The sequence below is a fragment of the Drosophila takahashii genome, chromosome 2L, assembly GCF_030179915.1.
Source record: "Drosophila takahashii strain IR98-3 E-12201 chromosome 2L, DtakHiC1v2, whole genome shotgun sequence".
NCBI classification, from domain to species: Eukaryota; Metazoa; Arthropoda; class Insecta; order Diptera; family Drosophilidae; genus Drosophila; species Drosophila takahashii.
The window spans coordinates 37,265,558-37,275,294 of record NC_091678.1 but is presented as its reverse complement, the minus strand read 5'-3'; the positions used below and the strand labels follow the sequence as shown (position 1 = coordinate 37,275,294).

At 54.6% G+C, this 9,737-nt stretch overlaps 2 protein-coding genes across 2 annotated transcripts; both read left to right on the top strand.

The window, feature by feature from the left end:
- Window positions 1-2,584: 2,584 nt before the first annotated feature.
- Window positions 2,585-4,207, top strand: LOC138914912 (uncharacterized). Its single transcript, XM_070219616.1, has one exon. It carries the CDS (start codon window positions 2,585-2,587, stop codon window positions 4,205-4,207), a length of 1,623 nt encoding a protein of 540 aa, XP_070075717.1.
- A 1,162-nt stretch (window positions 4,208-5,369) lies between these two features.
- On the top strand, window positions 5,370-7,626 carry LOC138914911 (uncharacterized). The gene is made up of 5 exons (XM_070219614.1): window positions 5,370-5,611; window positions 5,681-5,764; window positions 5,835-5,922; window positions 6,000-7,345; window positions 7,452-7,626. The coding sequence occupies exons 1-5, from the start codon at window positions 5,370-5,372 to the stop codon at window positions 7,624-7,626; spliced, it is 1,935 nt and encodes a 644-aa protein (XP_070075715.1).
- Window positions 7,627-9,737: the final 2,111 nt, after the last annotated feature.

Genomic DNA, 9,737 nt, shown 5'->3' with positions numbered 1-9,737 from the left:
TAAAGGACGCCTACCCCATGCCCCGCATAAACTACATCCTAGATCAGCTAAAAGAGGCGCGGTACATCAGCAGCTTGGACCTGAAGGATGGATACTGGCAAATCCCACTGGAGGAAAACAGCAGGCAATACACGGCTTTCACAGTGCCAGGCAAAGGGCTATTCCAGTGGAGGGTAATGCCATTTGGTCTACACTCGGCGTCCGCAACGTTCCAACGAGTTCTGGACCATGTAATCGGACCCGAAATGTCACCGCATGCATTCGCCTACCAAGATGACATCATAGTGATTGGACGCACGCTGGAGGAACACGCAGAAAACCTAAAAGAAGTGTTCCGACGCCTAAAGGATGCAAACCTCAGGATCAACCCGGAAAAGTGCCAATTTTTCAAGAAAGAGCTGCTGTATCTAGGACACCGAGTGACTAGCGAAGGAATTGGTACAGATCCAGAGAAAGTAGCGGCCATCGCCGAATTGGAACCACCCTCAACCGTCAAAGAACTTCGGCAATACCTGGGAGTAGCGTCGTGGTACCGCCGATTTGTGCCAGATTTTGCCAAAATAGTCAAACCATTGAATGACTTATTACGCAAAGGCAGTAAATGGGAATGGACACAAGGTTACCACTTTAAAGCAAAAGTACCCGGAGTACGTTATGGAAGGCGAGAATATGCTCTACGGGAAACAGTGCTGAAGGAAAACCACGACTCACCAGCAGCTGGGCACGTAGGAAGCCGAAGGACAATAGCACGTCTGGCAGCCCGATACTACTGGCCAGGTATGCATAGAGACGCCAGAGCCCACGTAAGGAAATGCGAAACCTGCATGAGGTTCAAGCCGAATCAAATGCAGGCGGCGGGAAAAATGCTAACCCAAGTGCCAGAGGAACCGTGGGCCACAGTATGCGCAGACTTCGTTGGACCCCTACCGCGATCGAAGCACGGCAATTCAATGCTACTGGTGCTCATAGACAGGTTCTCTAAATGGACGGAACTAGTGCCGCTGCGCAGTGCGACAGCCGAATCGCTTAAAAAGGCGTTTAGGGAGCGTATAATTGCAAGGTATGGGGCCCCGAAGGTGGTTATAACGGACAACGGAGTGCAGTTTGCGAGTCGCATTTTCAAAAATTTTCTGGCGGAAATGGCTATCAGACAGCAATTCACCGCCCCCTATACGCCGCAAGAAAACCCGACGGAGCGGGCAAATAGGACGGTAAAAACAATGATTGCCCAGTTCGCAGGACAAGATCAGAGAACATGGGACGAAAAGTGGCCGGAGATCATGCTGGCCGTCAACTCAAGCATATCGGAATCCACTGGATACACCCCATCGTTTCTTACCCAAGGCAGAGAGCCACGACTACCGAGCGCCCTTTACGACAGAGAAACCTTAGGCACCGGACGGGCCACGGAAACCCCGAATGAAAACGCCGAGAAACTACAGGAAATCTTCGAGATCGTAAGGCGAAATCTAGAGAAGGCCTCCCAGGACCAGGCTAGGTATTACAACCTAAGGAGGAGGCAATGGACGCCGGCGGTAGGCGACGTGGTCTGGGCTAAGGAACACCACCTATCAAAAGCTGCAGAAGGGTTTGCCGCAAAATTGGCACCTAGGTATGACGGGCCCTACCAGGTCGTAGATTTCGTCTCACCGGTGATCTGCAAAATACGGAACGTAAACACAAAGAAGGAACGGACCATACATGTAAGCGAGCTCAAACAGCAACAAACACAAGACACAAGCGAGCAACACCAGCAGGCAGACGCAACTGAAAAACAACAACATTGAAAACGCCAGGGAACATCCAAGGAAACTCCAGGGAACAGCCGAGGACAAGCCAGGGAACTGCCGAGGAAACTCCATGGACCATCCGAGGAAACTCCAGGGAACAGCCGAGGAAACACCAAGAAATTGCCGAGGAAACTCCATGGAACACCCGAGGAAACTCCAATCACAAGGATACACCAACAAGGATAACATCAAGGACACTGCGAGGCAGCTGGATTGAACATCAGGCCTAAGCGAGAGTCATCCAAAATACGCCAGGCAGCAAGGATATAATCGCAAGGATACCACAAGGATACACTAACAAGGAGACAATCACAAGGATACACCAACAAGGATAACATCAAGGACACTGCGATGCAGCTGGATTGAACATCAGGCCTAAGCAAGAGTCATTCAAAATACGCCAGGCAACAAGGATACAATCGCAAGCATACCAAAGATACAATCACAAGGATACCACAAGGATACACCAACAAGGGTCCACCAACAAGGACACAACACCAAGGATACAGATACAAGTCAAAGCAAAAACCTTAAAGAGCCCAGAACCATGACGGCCGAGGCCTCGTGAAAAACTAAAACCAAACTAAGTCGTTGCCATGTCGAAGAAAGAGGAAAGACGGCACAGCAGAGAGCTGTACCGTAAGACCAATTGGGCGCCCAGGAGAAATAACGGGACCGAGCAAAGAGGACGGCTCGAAACCGAGGTTTCGTCAGAGGGGGATCAGGCTACAGGCTGGCATTCGAAAAAAGTCATCATGAGCTCAAGGGTTACACGTTCAGAAGCGCGCAGGAGGATGGCTGCCCAGCAGCAACCAGAAGGATCCAGCCCGGGGCAAGGATGGTCGACCATCCGTCGGCCTACCCAAGCTCCGCGGCGGATCCCGATGCAGGCCAAGGATAAGGACCCCATGCCGGATCCCTCGGTCAGTTCGGACAGCGACGTGATGATCCTGGAGGACTCCGAGGAGGAAGCGAGGGAGTGGCGGATCTGCAACGCAGTGGACCCAACCGAGCAGCGCATCCCGGTCGGAGCGGTGGGCCACGCTAGGCGGAGGAAGGCCAAGCCGAAGGCCAAGGTGGCGGCCCCATTAGGCCATGCCGAGGCTGTTATCCAAGCCACGGTGGAACAGCAGTGGAAGAGGAAGGCGGAGGTGAACGAGCAGCAGCAGCAGGAGGAACAGCGGCAGCAGCAGGAGGAACAGCGGCAGCAGCAGGAAGAGCGGCGGCGAATGATGCGGCAGGAGGCCGAAAAGGCGCACCGACGGCACCTGCAGGAGCAGGCCGAAGTTGAGCGCCTGCTGAAGAGGGCGGAGGAGGAGGAACGCCAGCTGTGGGAGCCCCCACTAGCGGTCCCGATGACCCCGCGGTATACGCCGGAAGAACGCGGCCCGAGGACGATCGACCCCGAGGATTCGTGGATTCCGTCGCCACCGCGCTGGATCCCGGAGGTGCCCCCAACGCCCCGATACGAAGGGGCATGGGAGCAAGGCGCACCGACGGAGGACGTTGCCGAGGCCCTGGAGGAGGTGGAAAAGTGGAGGCCAGCGCGACCGCCCACACCTCGGTTTGAGAAGCAGCAACCTCAACTCGAACTACCGCAGCAGCAGCAGCAGCCGCAACCACAGCCCGAGACGCAGCAGCAGCAACCACAGCCCGAGCCGCAGCAGCAGCAACACCAGCCCGAGGCGCAGCAGCAGCAACCACAGCCCGAGACGCAGCAGCAGCAGCCGCAGCCCGAGCCGCCACACCAGCCGTCGCTGGAGGCGACGTTCGTGCGGACCGACATCCCGGCGGCCCACGTCAGCAACAGCATTCGGCAGTTTGTGACGGAGGGCGTTCGCTGGCGACAGCAGACCGTCATCTGGACCTGGCCGGAGGGTCCCGCGGAGGACAACGAACCGCCGGCGGAAACGCGCATCTGGGAGGAGGCTCCGCAAAGCAACCCGCGAGACCCTCGGAGAAGGGGTAGGCCGGAGGTCTGGACGCCGCCAACGCCGAGCACGGGTCCACCGACGCCGCCAACACCGAGCACGGGTCCACCGACGCCGCCAACACCGAGCACGGGCCCACCGACGCCGGCAGAGGTCGCGACGGAGCGAGACGGGCCGCTGGAGAAGGGACCCTGGGTTTGGCCCGAGCCCGTTGCGAGCGGCAGACCCAGGCTGCTGAGCCAGCACTCGGAACCGGTGACGACAACGGCGGCGAAGCGACCCATGTTGATGCGGCAGGTGTCCGCGCCCACAAGCGGAGAGTGGCAGGAAGTCGCCCAGGACGAGTGGCCAGCGGGAATAATGGAGGAGCCCGAGGTGGAGATAGCGCGACGCAAAGGCGGCAGACGATGCGTCCGTGTCGCCATGGGTGACCGCGCGTACCGGGTGCGGCTATGCGCTAGGGACGTCAGGGTTTTCCGCCAATAAATGCACCGAGAAACAAAACCGAATGTTTACAAATGGGTAACCGACACGAAAACACGCACGAAAGTCGGCTGAAAAACAAAGCAGGGGCATTCATAGGGTGGCAGCAACCTGGAATAAAAACAAAAGGGTTAGCTTCACAAAAGAAAAGCTGAACTGCATACCAAATACTCACCTGTTGCGTGTGGCAGCTGCCATGCATGGAAACATATTTCGTTCCTACTCTCGCGAGCATTGCTAGCATGGAGCAAAGCCTGATCCGCTGAGGACATGTCAAGGGCAAGGAAGAGAGAGGAAAAGATTAGAGAGAAAGAAAAGGGAAAGAAAGGTGAAAGAACTTACCGAGGAATTTAGCTTCATCATCATGAACTAGGGACGGGGCGCCTCGATTAGGCGGTCGATTGGCACATACGATAGGGCGATCGATGGGCACAAAGCAAAATGGAAACATCGTTCATGAGAAACATCGTAGCGATCAGGTGGCAACGCTGCGCCAGCGATATCGATAGGTTATGAATATCGGTTCCGAGCGGAACCAGATCAAAGATCGTCGCGGGAGATTTAAACCCAGGGCCGATGGGCTATCGATAGCCTAGGGTTATCGATGCTCAGTGGGGCCAGATCGAGGATCTGCGCGGGAGTTTTGAAAATTGATGCAAGAGGACGACCGACGCCGTAGAAACTCACGGAGTTGAAAGCGTCGAGGGAGCGTCGAGGGAAGCAACGAGGGAGCGCCGAGGGAACGAATGCAAGGAATGCCGGAGAGGAGGAACCAGTCCTGTAAATGTTTCCCGAGGTAAGGGGGGAATGTGAAGAGTTGAATAACTCATCACAAATAGCAGCAGCTAAAATAACGGATGGCCGGCCGTTTACCAGTTACGGCGAATTACCGTAGTAGCGGCGCGGCGGAGAGAGAGAGTTTGGAGACCGAGAAGTGTAGAGTGAGAGTTTGGAGACTTCGAGGTCGAGAGAGAGAACTCTGACAAGAGAGTTTGGAGAGTCATGGCGGAGAGTGAGAGAGTGGAGACTTCGCGGGCAGAGCCAAAGTGCCGTGTGTGCAAAAGGAAATAACGGAACTGCACCGGACTTTGGACTCTGCCGTGAACTTTGGACCAGGAGGACAAGTGCCACATCTCAGCAACCGAGCGGCACACAGGCGTGCCACATGCAACATAAGAATCCGCGGGACGGCAGCAACGAGCAGAACTACAATTTAAGGCCGTTCGTGAAGGACAAGTGGGTAAAACAGGGACCACGGACTTTGGACCCGGAGTGGAGAGATGCCGCGGGCAGAGCGCACGAGGGACATAACGGTACCCGGAGGCCCTATATAAAGCCGCCGGGCGCTGGCAACTGGATCAGTCGATCACAAGGATTCAATCCGTCAAGATCAGTCAAGATAGCAAAGTGAATAAGTCAGTCAATCAGTGCCAAGTAATCTACAAGTGAAAACGCAAGTCAAGTCGTCGGAAGCAGCGCCGTGGGAGCCTACAAGGAGCAAGATCGCTACGTCGAGACGTTCGGGATTGGATCATCAGGAATCTCCGAATTGAGACACAGGTAGCTGAGGTCCAGAGGGCATCACACGGCTAAGTCAAGGCGAACTGTTCCTACTCCTGTACGACTAAAGCCTCGCATTGCGCCTGGCGTGTCCCTCAGAGTCGAGCAGTGAGCAGTGCGATAAGAGATCGCGAACTCGGGGCGAGAGCCGTAGGCAGGTTATCATTTCAAGGCGCTGTCCTAGAGTGAACAGGCCAATTGTCATCTCAACCCGGAAAAGTGTCAATTTTTCAAGAAAGAGCTGCTGTACCTAGGACACCGAGTGACTAGCGAAGGAATAGGTACAGATCCGGAGAAAGTAGCGGCCATCGCCGAACTGGAACCACCCTCAACCGTCAAAGAACTTCGGCAATACCTGGGAGTAGCGTCGTGGTACCGCCGATTTGTGCCAGATTTTGCCAAAATAGTCAAACCATTGAATGACTTATTACGCAAAGGCAGTAAATGGGAATGGACACAGGAGCACCAGATGTCGTTCGAGGAAGTTAAGGCTAGACTCGTGGCAGATCCGGTACTAGCATGCCCGGATTTCAACAAAACGTTCACCCTGCAAACGGACGCCAGCGATTACGGCATCGGAGCGATATTAACCCAAGACACGGAAAGAGGGGAGAAGGTCATATCCTATTCAAGCCGGACGCTCAAAAGCGCTGAGAAGAACTACTCAACGACAGAAAAGGAATGCTTGGCAATTGTCTGGGCGATCCGAAAACTCAAGCCGTATCTGGAAGGTTACCACTTTAAAGTAGTAACTGACCATATGGCTCTGAAGTGGCTCAACAGCATAGAAAGCCCTTCAGGAAGGATCGCCAGATGGGCCCTGGAATTGCAACAGTACGACTTTGAGATAGCGTACAGGAAGGGACAGCTGAACGTGGTGGCAGACGCTCTGTCAAGGCAGCCAGTGCCCGAAACGCACAGAAACATAAAAGAGACATCGGCGGCAGAAGCTTCAGCAGCGTGCAGCTGGTTTCAAGAGTTGTGCGACAAGATAAGGACCCAACCGCAAAAGTACCCGGACTACGTTATGGAAGGCGAGAATCTGTACAGAAGCATACCACATAGAGCGGGCAGTGAGGATGTTGTTACATGGAAGATGTGCGTCCCGAGAGCTCTACGGGAAACGGTGCTGAAAGAAAACCACGACTCACCAGCAGCTGGGCACGTAGGAGGCCGAAGGACAATAGCACGTTTGGCAGCCCGATACTATTTTCTGGCTGAGATGGGCATTAGACAGCAATTCACCGCACCCTATACACCGCAAGAAAACCCGACGGAGCGAGCAAACAAGACGGTCAAAACGATGATTGCACAGTTCGCAGGACAAGATCAGCGAACATGGGACGAAAAGTGGCCTGAGATCATGCTGGCCGTCAACTCAAGCATATCGGAATCCACTGGATACACTCCATCGTTTCTTACCCAAGGCAGGGAGCCACGACTACCGAGCGCCCTTTACGACAGAGAAACCTTAGGCACCGGACGAGCCACGGAAACCCCGGATGAAAACGCGCAGAAACTAAAGGAGGTCTTTGAGATCGTAAGGCGACATCTGGAGAAGGCCTCCCAGGACCAGGCTAGGTATTAAAACCTAAGGAGGAGGCAATGGACGCCGGCGGTGGGCGACGTAGTCTGGGCCAAGGAACACCACCTGTGCAGAAGGGTTTGCCGCAAAATTGGAACCTAGGTACGACGGGCCCTACCAGGTCGAAGACTTCGTCTCCCCGGTGATCTGCACAATACGGAACGTAAACACAAAGAAAGAACGGACCATACATGTAGGCGAGCTCAAGCAGGAACAAACACAAGACACAAACGAGCAACAGCATCAGGCAGACGCAACCGAGAAACAACAACATTGAAGACTCCAAGGATACGAGGAAACGCTATGGAACATCCGAGGAAACTCCAGGGAACAGCCGAGGACAAGCCAGGGAACTGCCGAGGAAACTCCATGGACCATCCGAGGAAACGCCAGGAAACAGCCGAGGACAAGCCAGGGAACTGCCGAGGAAACTCCATGGACCATCCGAGGAAACGCCAGGAAACAACCAATGACACGCCAAGGAACCGCCGAGGAAACTCCTGGAAACAGCCGAGGAAACGCCAGTGAATTGCCGAGGAAACTCCAGGGATACTCCGAGGCAACGCCAAGGATACCAGAATACACAAGGACACACAGTACAGGCAGAGGGACATCACCAAAGGGAAAAAAAAAAAATATGCGCGGAAGACCTACTCTTCTTATCCCGAAGAAAGGGGGGAGACGGTACAGCTTTGGGGCTATACCGTAGCCAGCTGAACACTCCGAACAGAAAACAAGCACAACCTAATCACCGGAAAACCCTGAAAAAGTGAATGCCGGTCCAGCTAAATTGGCAACTCACCACGGGTAAACAAACCCTTATTCTGACAGAGCGCGACAACCTACGGCGCAGCCGCAGCCGAACCTGTTAAAGGCATTGACCTAAAAACCCAAGGGCAAAGAAGGGCATAGTTGCAGCATCTGAAAAGAGAGGGATGAATAAGGAAAGAAAACACAAAAACAAATCCAGTAAAATCGGGACTTACAGAAAAATTGTGCAAATTCACCATGAACTAGGGACGGGGGCGCATCGATAAGGCGGTCGATTGGCACTGGACGATAGTGCGATCGATGGGCACAAGCTAAATGGAAATATCATGGTGAATATCGCTGCGATCAGGTGGCAACGCTACACCTGCGATATCGATAGCGGATGATATCGATAGATTATGAAAATCGGTTCCGAGCGGAACCAGATCAGAGATCGTCGCGGGAAATTCAAACAACGTGCCCGCTGGCATATCGACAGCCGATGGTTATCGATGCCCAGTGGGACCAGATGGAGGATCGGCGCGGGAGTTTCAAAATTGCTGCAGAGATGCCGACTTGCGCCGTAGAAACTCTCGGAGTTGAAAGCGTCGAGGGAGCAACGATGGAGCAGCGAGGGAGCGCCGAGGGAAGCAGCAGAAGCAGCGCAAGGACTCAATGGCTAGGATACACGAGGAAACGCCGGAGAGCAGGAACGAGTCTTCTTTAAAAATTTCCCGAAGTAAGGGGGGAATGTGAGGAGTTGAATAACTCATCACAAATAGCAGCAGCTAGAATAACGGATGGCCGGCCGCTTACCAGTTACGCGGCAAATTAGCGTAGTAGGGGCTCGGCGAAGAGAGTTTGGAGACCGAGAAGTGTAGAAGAGAGCTAAGTCAAGGCAAACTGTTCCTACTCCTGTCCGACTAAAGCCTCGCATTGCGTCTGGCGTGTCCCTCAGAGTGAACAGACCGTTTGTCATCTCAAGGCGCTGTCCTAGAGAGAACAGGCCGTTGGTCATTTCAAGGCGCTGTCCTAGAGCGACTAGGCCCGTCGTGATTTCAAGGCGCTGTCCTAGAGAGAACAGACCGTTTGTCAGTTCAAGGCCCTGGCCTAAAAAGACCCACGGTTTTACGAGCCGTGACCGGCGTATCCGTAACCCCAAGTACCAAAAGCCACGCTACGTCCAACCTCACAACCAGCGCATCCCGGAGCAGAGCATCGGACATCGAGCTGCACGGAAACGTCACGAACGAGCTAGCGGGTGAGCCAGGGTGGAACGTTCGTGTACACCAGGCGTAAAGCAAGGTGAAGCACTAGGCAGCCTCCAGGTGTCCACCTAGACTGTCAGCGCGATCCAAGCAAGAGCCTAGTGGGACCATCCGGGACAGAGCCAGGGACAGGCGGTTGTGTGTCTATAGGCGTTGCCCTGTAGAGCGCAGCTCCTGTTCACCCTAGTCTGAGAACGGTGACGCTTCCCTAATCCCACACGGCTGATCTCCTTGCGAGTCCGAGGCGCTACGTGTGGTCGGCGAGTCAACGCATCGGAGCAGAACATCGCCGAGCGTCCACAGGGAGCTACAGGGAGCTACAAGACCGGAGCACGGAGTCAAAGAGGAAGGCGATCACCGAGGCGACGCA

Bases quoted from the DNA above. Each gene is read 5' to 3' on its own strand.
- LOC138914912 (XM_070219616.1), top strand. From the start codon at position 2,585: ATGGCTGCCCAGCAGCAACCAGAAGGATCCAGCCCGGGGCAAGGATGG.
- LOC138914911 (XM_070219614.1), top strand. From the start codon at position 5,370: ATGCAACATAAGAATCCGCGGGACGGCAGCAACGAGCAGAACTACAAT. The intron at 5,765-5,834 runs GTAGCTGAGGTC...GTACGACTAAAG, and splicing joins ATCTCCGAATTGAGACACAG to CCTCGCATTGCGCCTGGCGT. The intron at 7,346-7,451 runs GTATTAAAACCT...ATTGGAACCTAG, and splicing joins GCCTCCCAGGACCAGGCTAG to GTACGACGGGCCCTACCAGG.